The sequence below is a fragment of the Lonchura striata genome, unplaced genomic scaffold (assembly GCF_046129695.1).
Source record: "Lonchura striata isolate bLonStr1 unplaced genomic scaffold, bLonStr1.mat Scaffold_97, whole genome shotgun sequence".
NCBI lineage: Eukaryota > Metazoa > Chordata > Aves > Passeriformes > Estrildidae > Lonchura > Lonchura striata.
The window spans coordinates 971,125-986,888 of record NW_027461192.1 but is presented as its reverse complement, the minus strand read 5'-3'; the positions used below and the strand labels follow the sequence as shown (position 1 = coordinate 986,888).

At 51.5% G+C, this 15,764-nt stretch overlaps 1 protein-coding gene and 1 pseudogene across 1 annotated transcript; one reads left to right on the top strand and one right to left on the bottom strand.

The window, feature by feature from the left end:
• Window positions 1-2,142: 2,142 nt before the first annotated feature.
• LOC144248853 (olfactory receptor 14J1-like) lies at window positions 2,143-3,075 on the top strand. The gene has a single exon (XM_077790832.1). It carries the CDS (start codon window positions 2,143-2,145, stop codon window positions 3,073-3,075), a length of 933 nt encoding a protein of 310 aa, XP_077646958.1.
• Window positions 3,076-5,268: 2,193 nt separating this feature from the next.
• On the bottom strand, window positions 5,269-7,157 carry LOC144248852 (histone H4-like; annotated as a pseudogene).
• Window positions 7,158-15,764: the final 8,607 nt, after the last annotated feature.

Sequence of the window (15,764 nt, the reverse complement as noted above, 5' to 3'; positions counted from 1 at the left end):
GCCTGCAGCCAGCCCGGGCACAGCACAGAGGCACAGAGAGCTTCAATCAGTCAGGGCTGGGAAGGGGCTGAGAAGTGCCTGGGGCAGAATCACTGCCAGCCCTTGGCACAGGAACCTCTGGCTGCAGGACAATGCAGCTGCAGCTCCTGCAGAGATCTCCTAAAGCTGGAACATCCCAATGCCCACAGAGCCTGTGAGTGCATTCTCTGCTCATCTCCTGTGCAGAGCAGCCAGGGGTGCCCAGGGCTGTCCTGCAGAGCAGGGTCCTGCATCCCAGGGCGCTGTGCTGGGCCAGGGACTCTGCTGCCCACCAGGGACAGCTCTCAGCCGGCCCTGGAGCTGCTCCCAGCGCTGGCCAGGAGCTGTGGGGGGAAGGAGCCACCCTGAGCAGGGCAGGTGCTGCTGCTGAGAGGGGCTGGCTGGGGCAGGGCTGCTCCAGCTCCAGACCAGCCTGGGCACAGCTCCGGAGGACACTTCCCAAAGAAGGTAAACCTGGGATTGCTGTAAAGGTCAGGAAATTTCCTGAAAATGTTTTCAATTTCCATGTATGGAGCCGGATGGGAAAGTTGGGATAATGACAAAAAGATTTTTGCTTTTTGTACATTTTTCATATATTCATAGATCTGTAAATTACTATTATATTGTTATAGAAATATAATCCTTACTTTATCTATTAAACTCTTAATTAAGTATATTAAATTACTATTATGTGCTTATATAAGTGTAATTCTTAACTGACTCTAATATGTTTCCTACCTATCTCTTAGATTGTACAAGAATAAGCTGACTATCTAAATATATTCCTGAAATACTGAATAGTCTTATTATTAGGAAGAGAACCTACAAGAAGAACATTTTGGTTTTTGACAACAATGTGAGTAGTCATAAGTAAAGTGGGGCGAAGAAGCCCTTGGATCTACTCCAATGGGTTGAGCCAGGGTGTGTAACTGGGGCAACTGAATCTCCTATTGGATATTCCTGTTAAATATCCTAATTAATCAACCTTAGTAAATTGTTGAAATCAAGGGCCAGGTGTCCCCCATCCCCACTGGGACACCTGGGAACTTCCAATAAAGGTCTGGTTTTTACTTCACTGTTTTAACACTGTGGCAAGGGTTTTTTTTTTTCTCTTTTTGATTATAAACAGGGGGATGAGAGAAGCAGAACAGGAATTGTAATCCCAGAATCACAGAACATTCTGAGTTGAAAGGGACACACAGGATCATCAAAGGAATGTTTGAACATTTACAGAGACTCCAGAACTGTGACTTTGGGTGGTCAGTGTCTCTGCTGGGAGCCTCCCAAAGGGCCTTCAGCCCCTCCTCAGCCCTGGGCAGCAGCAGCATCACCTCTGCAGGGCCCAGCAGGGCTCTCCTGAGCTGCCCTTGCCCAGCTGCACACAGAGCCTGCCCCAGCCAGGGCCCTGCACACAGGCAGGTTTCTGTAGGGCCGGGCCGAGGGCACACAGGGTGGGATGGGCTCTGTGAGCGCTGGCAGGGACAAGGCACCTCTCAGGAGGGGATGTCCAGGCCCAGGGAGATGCTCAGGGAAGCAGAGGGGGCTGAGCAGAGCAGTGCTGGGGGGAAAAAACCCATCCAGCCCGTCACCTTCCCTCAGCCACAGGGAATCCTTTGCCTCTCACATCTCCCAGTGACAAACTCTGAGTGCAGTAGGAATGCTGGGGATTTCTGACCTCAGAGAGCCAGGAATGATGTGTGGGTAGGATAACAGTTCCTTAAACCAACTCCTGCCATCTATTTCCTTTAGAAATAAAGTGAAATTCCTTTAGATGTCTGAATGCAGATGGTACCAAGCCTTTCTCCATCAGGAGTGATTCCCCTGACAAATCCTGAATATCCAGCCTTGTCCCCCTGCCACATGGCCACAAACCCAGGGCAGCAGGGCAGGGATGGCTCCTCAAGAGCCCCCATGCACAAGCCTGGCTGCTCCTGGCACACTCAGCCAGCACAACTGGAGCTCAGGCAGGGACCAGGGTGAAGGTTTTCCCAGAGCAGGAACAAGGGTGGGTGAGTCCCAGCAGGACAGGCTGCAGGGAATGGCCCAGGTTTGGCCCCAGGCAGCCTCTCCTGACTTGTCCCTGTCCTTTCTCCATGAACAGGTGCCCATGTGCAGCCACAGCAAATGTCCAACAGCAGCTCCATCAGCCACTTCCTCCTGCTGGCACTGGCAGACACGCGGCAGCTGCAGCTCCTGCACTTCTGCCTCTTCCTGGGCATCTCCCTGGCTGCCCTCCTGGGCAACGGCCTCATCATCAGCGCCGTAGCCTGCGGCCACCACCTGCACACGCCCATGTTCTTCTTCCTGCTCAACCTGGCCCTCAGCGACCTGGGCTCCATCTTAACCACTGTCCCCAAAGCCATGCACAATTCCCTCTGGGACACCAGGGACATCTCCTACACAGGATGTGCTGCACAGCTCTTTTTCTTCATGCTCTTCATCTCAGCAGAGTATTTCCTCCTGACCATCATGTGCTACGACCGCTACGTGTCCATCTGTAAACCCCTGCACTACGGGACCCTCCTGGGCAGCAGAGCTTGTGCCCACATGGCAGCAGCTGCCTGGGCCAGTGCCTTTCTCTATTCACTGCTGCACACAGCCAATACATTTTCCCTGCCCCTGTGCCATGGCAATGCCCTGGGCCAGTTCTTCTGCGAAATCCCACAGATCCTCAAGCTCTCCTGCTCCAATTCCCACCTCAGGGAACTTGGGCTTCTTGCTGTTAGTGCCTGTTTGGTATTTGGTTGTTTTGTGTTCATTGTTTTCTCCTATGTGCAGATCTTCAGGGCTGTGCTGAGGATCCCTTCTGAGCAGGGACGGCACAAAGCCTTTTCCACCTGCCTCCCTCACCTGGCTGTGGTCTCCCTGTTTATTAGCACTGGCTCAGTTTCCCACATGAAGCCTCCCTCCACCTCCTCCCCATCTCTGGATCTGGCCCTGTCAGTTCTGTACTCGGTGGTGCCTCCAGGCCTGAACCCACTCATCTACAGCCTGAGGAACCAGGAGCTTAAGGCTGCAGTGAGGAGACTGATGAATGGATGCTTTCAGGAACATTAAAATGCTGGCCAATTTCTGTAATAAACATCATCTTGGATACTTATTGTTGGTTTCAATTCAGCAGTTCTTTCCTTTAGTTTCTTTCAGATTGTCCACTAAGAAATGTCATCATTTTTGCCATTTCTCATACTGTTTCTCTTCACCTTCCCTGTGCCCACAGACTGTGTCAATGAGGGGCTTCACTCTTGGTGGCTTTAAAGTAACTAAAGGATCTCCCAGCAGAGTTTTCTGCAGAGATGCCCTTTTGTTGACTTCTCTGGAGCTGCAGCAGCAATGTCTGTGTGCAGAGCTGGGGCAGATCAGTGCTGGCACAGCAGCTCTGGTCCTGCTGGCCACATCATTCCTGATCCAGGCCAGGAGCCATTGGCCTTCTTGGCCACCTGGGCACTCTGCTGGCTCATGTCCAGCCTGCTGTCCATCAGACCCTGCAGGTCCCTTTCTGCCTGGCTGCTGTCCAGCCCCTCTGTCCCCAGCCTGTAGCACTGCAGGGGTTGTTGTGGCCAAAGTGCAGGATCTGACACTTGGACTTGTTAAACCTCACCTTGTTGGATTTGGGCCCTGGATCCAGCCTGTCCAGGGCTCTGTGCAGAGCTCTCCTACCCTCCAGCAGATCAACATTCCCAGACAACTTGGTGTCACCTGGGTTCCATAAGGCCCCAGAGTGTCCCAATGGTGTCCATGATTCCATGATGCCTCCCAGTGTCAAAATGTCCCTTTGGTTCCATGGGACCCCTTGGTGTCACAAAGTCCCTTGGATCCTTGGGCCCTGCAGTGTCTCAATGTCACTCTGGCCCCCCAAGGCCCTGCAGTGTCACAAATGGTCTTTGGTTCCATGAGGTCTGGCAGGGCAGCAATGCTCTTCTTGGTCCCACAGTGTCACAATGGCCTCTTGGTCCCAAGGGCCACCACAGTGTCAAACATTTTTCCTTCATTCCGTGAGTTCCTGAGGGGCAGCACTGGCCTCTCGGTTCCATGGGGCGCTGCAGTGTCACCATGGCCCCATCATGACACGAGGTCCTGCTCTGTCACAAAGCTCTGCAGGGTTCCACAAGGGCCTGCAGGGTCACAGTGGCCTCTTGGTTCCATGAGGCCTCAGAGTGCCCCGTTGAATTCCTTGGTGCTGCAGTGTCCTGGACTCCGACTTTTCCTAAATTGGGGACCCCAGAACTGGACCCAGCACTCGAGGTGCTGCCGAACCAGTGCCCAGCACAGGTGAAATACGGATGAAAAATAAAAACCCCACAATTCCAATAAAGATTTGTAAGGAATGGTATGTTTATTTACAGCGCTGGACACACTGGGGACTCATTGCCCTTCAATGGACATGCACCCCCCTAAGAAGTCCCTGTTGCGGCGCGTGGCTTGCGCCCCCCCTCGCCGCAATACCCCGAGCGGTGGCGTGCTGGGCGGCGAGAGGGAAGAGAAGGGGCGGCCGCTCCCCCCGGGGTGCTCTGCTGTCCCAGTCGGTGGCGCGGGAACAGAGGAAGGCGACACGGGACTTGGGGGCGAACAAGATGGATTTATTCGGTGAGCCCCAAGACCTTGGGGAGAGGGCAAACAAAGGTTTTATACAGAACTTAAGGGGAGGGGAGTAGGAACAGCAACCAATGAGGGTAGGGCTGGGGAGGAGTTTAAGGCGGGACTAACATAACACAAACCTATCAGGGGAAACAGGGGAGTGGAGTAACACAAAGTAACCAATAGGGTGTTGAGCCTCACTGAATAGACAGGGAAGGGTCTGGAAGCAGGGGAGGAGGCTGAGAGGAATGACAGGGAATACTCTGAGGAAAGGGGCAGGGAAAGGGAGGATTGACAACTTGGAGGGGAGTGGGTTAGGGCAGAGCTTGGGGAGATTGACAACTGGGGAGAGGAGGAGACTGGGGGGTTGGGGGGTGAACAGGCATTAAACAAATATCAAATAAAATAAAATAAAAACACACCACCGCATCTCCCCCTTTCTTTTTACAAAAGGAAGGAGAGTTTTGGTGTTTAGACATATCCATACATCATATAAATAATACAAACTTCATATTCAAGATACAGTAAAATTATATGGTAAAATTACAAAGTACTAAATGGACATAAATTGAAAACTATCAGAAAAATATAAAGTAATTACGATTACAGGATTACTTAATATAAAATATACAAAATTATTTTTGATATACAATACAAAAGTAAAAATGCAAGGCATTAGCCGCTGAAGCCGTAGAGAGTGCAACCCTAGCACTTAAGGGCGTAGACTACGTCTATGGCTATAACTGTCTTTCTTTTTGGCGTGCTCCGTGTAGGTGACGGCGTCGCGGATCACGTTCTCCAAAAAGACCTGGAGCACACCGCGCGTCTCCTCGTAGATGGGCCCCGAGATGCGCTTGACGCCGCCGCGCCGAGCCAGGCGGCGGATGGCCAGCTTGGTGATGCCCTGGATATTGTCGCGCAGCACTTTACGGTGGCGCTTGGCGCTGCCTTTGCTGAGCTCTTTGCCGCCTTGCCGCGATCAGACATGGTGCTGCACTCGCGGCACTGCTGCTGCTTGGCTCAGGTTGAGGGACTGGCCTGCAACTTTGTTTGGCTAAATTGTTCTCATACCAGACACAAGACTACCTAAAACTTGCTGTTTCGCTGCTCTAAGTAGCAATCTAAAATAATATAAATAATATCAGATGGAATGGTTAAGTGATTGAAAACAAACAGAAATAAATATTGGAATTTAATTGAAATAACTGAAATAAAACAATTGAAATGAAATATTTGAATTTTAATAAAACAATTATAACAAACAATGATAATAAAGATGGGACCTGGGGGGAAGGGGCAGAGGCAGGGACAGTGGCTACACTGTCCTGCGGGGAGTCTAGGGCATTCTCAGAGAGCCCAGATTCTGCCTGCGGACGACACCGGGATGACTGTCTGAGAATGCCCGACTTCAGGGAAAAGGGAGAGGGAAGAGGAGTAGGATTTTTAATTAAAAATCAGGTGATTGAAATAGAAGGAAATAATTAACAGAATTTAGACTAAATAATTGAATTAGAATGATTAAAATAGAATTATTGGAATTAAATAATTAAATCAGACAATTTTTTGTCTAATAACACAATCAAATAAAGTATTTGATAAACTGAAAACAATTAAGATATAGATTTAATATAAAACTATATTATTCAAATGATTCTAACAAAAATAACTAAATAAAATAATTTGAATAATCTATATTAGAAGATCAACTAAATATAACTAATAAATTTTAAACCTCGCAGCAATGCAGCAAGCCTGAAGTAGCGCAGCAGCTACGTGATCCTTGTAGCAATGATGATCACAAATGCAGCCTTTCTTTCTATAAAATATAACTTAACAAGTAAATTATTCGGAAAATAATTAGAAGTAAAAAGAAGATTTTGTAGTTAAATAAAAAGGAACATTGGGTAGGGTACATTAAGGAATAGGGTGGGGGAATCAGACAATCACTTGATTAGTGACTGTCATGATTAACAGGGGAATCGGTAAAGGGTAGACAGGGATGCCGCCATTTTAGGGGGAAGACAAAATGGCGGGCTCCCGGTCTGGGGTTTCAGCCCCACCTTCCCCCGAAGGAGATCCCTCCCAGAAGGGGGAGTGATCTCCTAAGAAGGAAGGTCCCCCGATGGGAGGTCCTTGACAGCAACCTGTCCCACCAGAGGAGGAGCCAGAAGAAGGAGGGGAATGTCCAACCCCGCCTCCCCCAATAGGAACTAGCCTCATGCAGGAACTGCCGTGCAGGGCCATTGGGGGAAGGGATGGGACTGGCGGGAAACTAGGGGCGGAAAAGAAGGGTCACAGCGGGAAAACGGGTTCCAAGCGGCGTGGCCAGCGCCATCTTGGAAGGGGGTGCCAGGTACACTGCCCTTGGCTGGAGCAGTGTCCGGCAGGGCACTTGGGCGGCTTGGCCATAGCCATCTCCAAGGGAGGATAGGGAAAGGTTTAGGAAAGTCTGAGGGGATGAGGGTATGGGGAGCTTCACAGAAGCAAAGGAAAACTTACAGGAGGGGGGCCTGACTTAGATGGGTATAAAGGGCCTCTTTCAACAACCCTCCCATAATCAACATGTCACCCTCTTAACTGTTCCTTATTGGTATTTTTTCTCTGCCCCCTCCAGCCAGCCCAGCTTGGGGAGGGGAGGACAGAAAAAACACCCTCTCAAGAAAAAGAAAAAGCGATCAAGTATGGGCCCCCACAGAAGACTGAGGGAAAGGTAACTACCCCGAGTGGCTCCCCCCGGAAGGGAACCACCCAAGAGTAGCCCCCCCCCCAGAAACGAAAAACCCACCCGCCTGCCAGGGACATGCAAGGCTACAGCCCCTGGCTTGGGCACAGACGGGGGTTAAAACGCGAAAAGAAAAGTGGGAAACCCAGCCACCCGTCGGGGGACCCCTCCCCCCCGCATAGCCCACCTTACCTTCTGGGCCTAGGCGGTGATGACTTGGATCTTTTTCTTGGCCTGATGGAAAAATCGCCTTCAAACTGGTGGTGTTCCCTCTCGGTCTGGCCCTTCCGGAGGCCTGGGTGTTCCCGTTACACCAGGACTCGTCCCCGAAGCCCTGGTGTCGGCCACTATCGACCTCCGGTGGTCTTCCTGCTAATGCTGACCGAGGAACCCCTTCTCGGTCAGCCCTTCTTCGGGCTCCCCCGAGCCACTGCCAGACCGCCCCTCTTCGCCCTCAGGTAAGTCTACCCGCCAAAAATTTTGCAGCCCGGCCGTGGCTGCTCCCGGGCAGGGTAGAGAGCACGATGACGAGGGCGCAAGAGGGCCCCGGAGCCTCAATCTTCTCCGCTCGGCGTCCGGCTCCTCTTAGCACCATGCAGAGCTCCCACGGCCGCAGATGTTCCTCTTCCCTCCTTCTTCGTCTGTGAGGCGGGCGCCCCCACTAATTTGCCCGTTTCTTCCGTTTCTTCTAAAAGCCGAAGGAGGGAACCATCCTCTGCTACCATATGTTGCGGCGCGTGGCTTGCGCCCCCCCTCGCCGCAATACCCCGAGCGGTGGCGTGCTGGGCGGCGAGAGGGAAGAGAAGGGGCGGCCGCTCCCCCCGGGGTGCTCTGCTGTCCCAGTCGGTGGCGCGGGAACAGAGGAAGGCGACACGGGACTTGGGGGCGAACAAGATGGATTTATTCGGTGAGCCCCAAGACCTTGGGGAGAGGGCAAACAAAGGTTTTATACAGAACTTAAGGGGAGGGGAGTAGGAACAGCAACCAATGAGGGTAGGGCTGGGGAGGAGTTTAAGGGGGGACTAACATAACACAAACCTATCAGGGGAAACAGGGGAGTGGAGTAACACAAAGTAACCAATAGGGTGTTGAGCCTCACTGAATAGACAGGGAAGGGTCTGGAAGCAGGGGAGGAGGCTGAGAGGAATGACAGGGAATACTCTGAGGAAAGGGGCAGGGAAAGGGAGAATTGACAACTTGGAGGGGAGTGGGTTAGGGCAGAGCTTGGGGAGATTGACAACTGGGGAGAGGAGGAGACTGGGGGGTTGGGGGGTGAACAGGCATTAAACAAATATCAAATAAAATAAAATAAAAACACACCACCGCAGCATATAGGTTTTAGGGCTTCGTTTTGTCTTCTGTAAATACATTTCAAATATTGTTGTTAGATATGTTCTTAGGTATATACATTCTATAAATTGTTGTTATTACAAATATTCTTACAAAAGTAAATGTGTTCTGTGTTTTCATTGCTGTTCTTATGTAAATAAAAAACCACTGGGTTTTCACACCCCACTTCTCTTTCCATTTGCTTCCGGCACAGGCAGTATTGGCCAAGTTGTGTTTTCCACTTCCTCCCGGTTCCCAGGGCTGGAGGTTCATGGGGGAGCTGGCACAGCCACCCCAGCAGTGGTTGTCCCACTCAGAGGGTTCCGCTGACAGAGGTCACTGTCTCCTTGCAGTCTCTCTGGACACACTGGGGAGCTGCAGGGGCGAATCCCAGCGTGCCCTGTCCCATGGGATCCCATGTTGGGACTCAATGTCCCAGCCCGGGTGAGCACTGGTTGTGGCCCTGGGCTCAGCATGGCAGGCCTGGTGCTCACAGCAGTGCAGACTTCAAGCTGGCCATGCACAGCTCCGTGTTTCTCCCAAAACTATCACTGCTGCAGCACCTGGGGTTCCCCAGTGCTGGGCTTTTTATCCCCACTGCATGGAGGATCACATGGCAGGGCAAAGGATGGATCCCATGTGGCATCCAACCTGCCCTGATCCAGGCTGGGCACAGCCTGATGAAGGATGAGCACATCTCGCAGGGATATGGAAACCTCCCCTGAAAACCCAGTTCAGGCAGAGCCTGAGCTCTTTTGTGGCTCTGGGCAGGAAGATGCTCAGGATCTCCCAGAGAGGCTCAGCGGGCAGTAGGATTGTGCCTGCATCTCGCTCTGGACATGCCAGTGGCTCAAGTGACAGCTGTGGGAATGATTTATAATGCACCGAGAGGGGCCACAGTCCTGCAAGGCTCTTACATCAGGAGCAAAGAGCAGCCTGCAGGGTGGGGAAGGCTGGAGCTGTAGCACTCTGTGCTCATCCCTCACCTTCATGGGGAGCTGCCCCCAGACTTGCTATGTATCACTTTCATGGTTCTCCTGTTGGGTGTATTTTGGAGCAGCTGTTATCTGTGGCTTTTTATGGTGATCCTGTGGAAAGCAGCCATTTACCTGCTGTGATGAACTCAAAACTAATACTAACTCTTCATTCCCTTTGGTTTTATTTGGGGTTTTTTTAGTCTCTTTGTTTGATTGGTTTGCATGGGTTCGTTTGTTTCTAGGTTTTGTCTGTTTTGGTTTGAGTCTTTTGTTTGCTTTTTCATAAGACTCAGGTGAAGTTGGCATAGCCAAAGTCAAGAGAATGGACACCAGGCTTGACTTTCCAGAAATTACTTTTGGCTGGATTTAACTGCATTCTCCTGGCTCAGGATGACCAGTACATTTGCAGGATTTGCTCTGCAACATCAGCTTGCCCAGACTCTGCTCGGTGATTCACAAATGGAGAAGACAATGGATATTGTGCCAAGCTTCCTTTCAAACAGCCAAAACTGCAACGGCATGAGAGATAAAAAGAAAAAAACAGAGACTATATTCACCAATTAGAGCAGAAGCAGTGTCCCACCATCTTGCCCTCCACTCTTATTAATTTTGTACATTGAGAGGCAAACCTGGGCCTAAAGCTTCCGTCTCTCCGTTCCTGATGCCATTTGACTCCAGCCTGGACTCCCCCTGATCACACTGCCTGCTGTCCACGTGGGGCTGGGGATGCTCAGCCTGGAAAGAGGAGACCCTGGGGAGGCCTCACTGCAGCTCTGCAGGACTGCAAGGGTGCCACAAGAAAGACTGGGACAGGGTGTTCCACAGGGCCTGTGGCAACAGGACAAGGGGGGACGGCTTTCAGCTGCAGGAGGCTGATTGAGGTTGGATCTGAGGAAGCTGCTCTCTTCCACTGAGGGTGCTGAGGCACTGGCCCAGGCTGTGGATGCTCCATCCTTGGGAACAGGGCTCTGAGCGCCATGGTCTGGGGGAACGTTGCTAAGCATGGAACCAAAGGCTCTCTAGCTCAATGGTCATGTCACAATCCATGTCCCATCTGGAACTGCCAGCAGCCAGCAAGCAGCACAACACAGCCGTTGGCCCTGGGCTCAGCACACGCTGCACGCTGCTCGTGCTGCTCCTGTCAGCCTTCTTGTTCCTGCCCCCGAGACCTCATCTCATCAGTCTCAAAAGCTGCCTTAGGCCTGGATTGTGTCATCCATCCCTGCAGGATGCTCACATTTGTCCTGAGGAAGGTACGGTGCCATTCCATGGAGGTGGATCCCCCCAGCTGCTTGGGTGTGGACTGGAGTTCTGGGGGCATGGGGTGGGACAGGGACCCCACTCTGAGGTTTTGCTACCTCTGCAGGCTGTTGCAGGTAGAGAAGACAAGATGGAGGTGGACAGACAGACTGATAGAGAGGAGAAGATGGAAGTGGAGGGAGAAAAGAGAGGAGAGGAAGAGATGGAGGTGGACACAATAATGGATACGGAGGAGGAGATGGAGGTGGATGGAGAACAGACTGGAGAGGAAGAGATGGAGGTTGATGAGAATGAGGAGATGGACGTGGAAATGGAAGAGTACACCGAGGAGATGGACATTGATGAAGAAGATGAAGAGGAGGCCATGGTCCTGGGATGAAGAGCGATGCCAGCAGCAGGACAGGCATGTGGTCCCCACAGGCACAGTGGGTTCCCTGCAGCCAGGCTGGGGCGGGATTTGGCTGGGTGGTCCCTGCTCAGGCACGTGGTACCCAGTGCCTTGTGTTCTGGTGGCCATGCCCAGCCTGTCCTGTTCTTGCTTTGGGCCACACAAGCCCCATGGCAGTGCCTGGGGCCCAGCCCCCAGACCCAGCCAGCCTCAGCTCTGGCAGCAGAGTCCCGCTGTGCCAGCCTGGGGACACACGGAAGAGCCCTCTGTGCCTGGCTGGAGTGACCATGGCACCTGCTTTTCTTCCCGGACTGATGGAGATCCTGGACTGAAATGGCACCCTTTTGTACATAGTTTTTAGAGTTTGTTCTTGTTTTTGGCATATAGGTTTTAGGGCTTCGTTTTGTCTTCTGTAAATACATTTCAAATATTGTTGTTAGATATGTTCTTAGGTATATACATTCTATAAATTGTTGTTATTACAAATATTCTTACAAAAGTAAATGTGTTCTGTGTTTTCATTGCTGTTCTTATGTAAATAAAAAACCACTGGGTTTTCACACCCCACTTCTCTTTCCATTTGCTTCCGGCACAGGCAGTATTGGCCAAGTTGTGTTTTCCACTTGCTCCCGGTTCCCAGGGCTGGAGGTTCATGGGGGAGCTGGCACAGCCACCCCAGCAGTGGTTGTCCCACTCAGAGGGTTCCGCTGACAGAGGTCACTGTCTCCTTGCAGTCTCTCTGGACACACTGGGGAGCTGCAGGGGCGAATCCCAGCGTGCCCTGTCCCATGGGATCCCATGTTGGGACTCAATGTCCCAGCCCGGGTGAGCACTGGTTGTGGCCCTGGGCTCAGCATGGCAGGCCTGGTGCTCACAGCAGTGCAGACTTCAAGCTGGCCATGCACAGCTCCGTGTTTCTCCCAAAACTATCACTGCTGCAGCACCTGGGGTTCCCCAGTGCTGGGCTTTTTATCCCCACTGCATGGAGGATCACATGGCAGGGCAAAGGATGGATCCCATGTGGCATCCAACCTGCCCTGATCCAGGCTGGGCACAGCCTGATGAAGGATGAGCACATCTCGCAGGGATATGGAAACCTCCCCTGAAAACCCAGTTCAGGCAGAGCCTGAGCTCTTTTGTGGCTCTGGGCAGGAAGATGCTCAGGATCTCCCAGAGAGGCTCAGCGGGCAGTAGGATTGTGCCTGCATCTCGCTCTGGACATGCCAGTGGCTCAAGTGACAGCTGTGGGAATGATTTATAATGCACCGAGAGTGGCCACAGTCCTGCAAGGCTCTTACATCAGGAGCAAAGAGCAGCCTGCAGGGTGGGGAAGGCTGGAGCTGTAGCACTGTGTGCTCATCCCTCACCTTCATGGGGAGCTGCCCCCAGAGTTGCTATGTATCACTTTGATGGTTCTCCTGTTGGGTGTATTTTGGAGCAGCTCTTATCTGTGGCTTTTTATGGTGATCCTGTGGAAAGCAGCCATTTACCTGCTGTGATGAACTCAAAACTAATACTAACTCTTCATTCCCTTTGGTTTTATTTGGGGTTTTTTTAGTCTCTTCGTTTGATTGGTTTGCATGGGTTCGTTTGTTTCTAGGTTTTGTCTGTTTTGGTTTGAGTCTTTTGTTTGCTTTTTCATAAGACTCAGGTGAAGTTGGCATAGCCAAAGTCAAGAGAATGGACACCAGGCTTGACTTTCCAGAAATTACTTTTGGCTGGATTTAACTGCATTCTCCAGGCTCAGGATGACCAGTACATTTGCAGGATTTGCTCTGCAACATCAGCTTGCCCAGACTCTGCTCGGTGATTCACAAATGGAGAAGACAATGGATATTGTGCCAAGCTTCCTTTCAAACAGCCAAAACTGCAACAGCATGAGAGATAAAAAGAAAAAAACAGAGACTATATTCACCAATTAGAGCAGAAGCAGTGTCCCACCATCTTGCCCTCTGTCTTGGTTCGACAAGACAGGAGTCTGTGAAAGAGGGCAAAGCCTCCTGTGCAATGGAGAACGGCAAACCCCCCTCCCTCTGAATTACCAGGATCTTTAAATTAAAAGGCTCTCAGGCAAAGATATGGGAGTGGGAGTAACAATTCTTTACTAGGAGAAAACTAGACAACAATTTAAAAAGGCAAATGCAATCGGTACAAACAAAACCAGTGAAAGAAAAAGTCTAGAACCTGAGGAATGCCAGTATCAGTTTTGCTGGGACAATTGCTTTCCCTTGCAATAGTTGATGAGTTGCAGCTGAAGTGGTGATCTTTAGAAGGGTATAATTTTCCTCTGAAGATCTGGTGGCAGTGGGGGCCGGTCTTCCTCTGCGCTGGGGTTGCCTCTGAGCTCCGCTGCCGTCGCCTCTGCGCGCCGGCTGCTTCGCTGCGAGTGCCGCCGAAGAGAGAGCGAGAGAGAGCTGCTTTCCCCGGGAATCCCGCGCAGAGAGAGAGAGAGCTGCTTCTCTCGGAGTCCCGCGAAGAAGAGAGAGAGCTGCTTCTACCCTCTGGGTGGGACCCCTCACGGTGTTACATTTTTTCAGCCCTTCATTGAATCAGTCAATGGTGTATAAACAAACCATTGCCTCTACAGGACAAACCATTGTCTCTGAGAGAGATAACAAAAACCTGTCCAACCGGTTCGCCTTTGACAGATGGCAAATGGAATACAAGCTTATCTTACAACCCAGGACATTATCCACCCCTTATTCTATTTCCATCTGCACACCATGAAATCTTACACCCAGTTCTCTCTTAAGACCAAGTTTCCCTGTGGTACACAGCGGGTCTCCCCATCTTCCTGCATTACCCACCAAGTGTAACCAGGTCCTTGAGCAAAGACAATCCCACGAATGGGTTGGTCTTTGCCTGAGGTGGGATTAATCCAAACAGTTTTCCCTAAAATACCTTTCATATGTACTACAGGGACCTTATCTCCATCTACTGCGTGTAAGGGTTCTGACTGAGCAGGGCCAGCTCGATTGACAGACCCCCGGGTGTTGACCATCCAGGTTGCTTTTGCCAGGTTAATTTCCCAGTTTCTAAATGTTCCCCCACCGAGTGCCTTCAGGGTAGTCTTAAGGAGTCCGTTGCACCGTTCAACTTTGCCGGCAGCTGGAGCATGATAGGGAATATGATATATCCATTCGATACCATGTTCTCTGGCCCAGGTGTTGATAAGGCTGTTCTTGAAATGGGTGCCGTTGTCAGACTCAATTCTCTCAGGGGTGCCGTGTCTCCACAGGACTTGTTTTTCCAAGCCTAAGATGGTGTTCCGGGCAGTGGCATGAGGTACAGGGAAAGTCTCCAGCCATCCAGTGGTGGCTTCTACCATGTCAGCACGTAGCGCTTGCCTTGGCGTGTCTGGGGCAGTGTGATGTAGTCAATCTGCCAGGCCTCCCCATACTTGTACTTGGACCACCGCCCACCATACCATAGGGGCTTCACTCTCTTGGCCTGTTTGATGGCAGCACACGTCTCACAGTCATGGATAACCTGGGAAACACTGTCCATGGTTAGATCCACCCCTCGGTCTCGTGCCCACTTGTAGGTGGCATCTCTGCCCTGATGACCTGAGGCATCATGAGCCCATCGAGCCAGGAACAACTCCCCCTTATGGTGCCAATCTAAGTCTATCTTTGACACCTCTATTTTTGCTGCCTGATCTACCTGCTCATTGTTTCGGTGCTCCTCATTAGCCCGACTTTTGGGGACATGGGCATCTACATGACGGACTTTCACCGTCAGCCTTTCCACCCGAGAGGCAATGTCTTTCCATATATCAGCAGCCCAGATTGGCTTTCCTCTACGTTGCCAGTTGGCCTTCCTCCACCTTCCCAGCCAGCCCCACAGAGCATTGGCTACCATCCATGAATCAGTATAAAGGTAGAGCTTTGGCCACTTCTCCCTTTCAGCAATGTCCAGAGCCAGCTGAACGGCCTTGAGTTCGGCGAGTTGGCTCGATCCACCTTCTCCTTCGGTAGCTTGTGCAACTTGGCGTGTGGGGCTCCATACGGCTGCTTTCCACTTCCGGTTCATCCCTACGATGCGACAGGAACCGTCAGTGAAAAGAGCGTAGCAGGTCTCCTCTGCTGGTAGTTGGTTGTATGGTGGAGCTTCTTCAGCCCTTGCCACTTGTACCTGCTCCTCATCATCAGTGAGACCAAAGTTTTCACCTTCTGGCCAGTTCGTAATTATCTCCAAAATCCCAGGGCGATTCAGGTTTCCAATACGGGCGCGTTGAGTGATGAGGGCAATCCATTTGCTCCATGTGGCGTCAGTGGCATGGTGGGTAGTAGGAACCTTTCCTTTAAACATCCACCCCAGCACCGGTAGTCGGGGTGCCAGGAGGAGTTGTGTTTCTGTGCCAATTACCTCCGAGGTGGCTTGAACTCCTTCAAAGGCAGCCAAGATTTCCTTCTCTGTGGGAGTGTAGTTGGCTTCAGACCCTCTGTAACTTCGGCTCCAGAATCCCAGTGGTCGGCCTCGAGTCTCCCCAGGC

Excerpts from the sequence above, each read along its gene's own strand:
- LOC144248853 (XM_077790832.1), top strand. The coding sequence starts at position 2,143 with ATGTCCAACAGCAGCTCCATCAGCCACTTCCTCCTGCTGGCACTGGCA.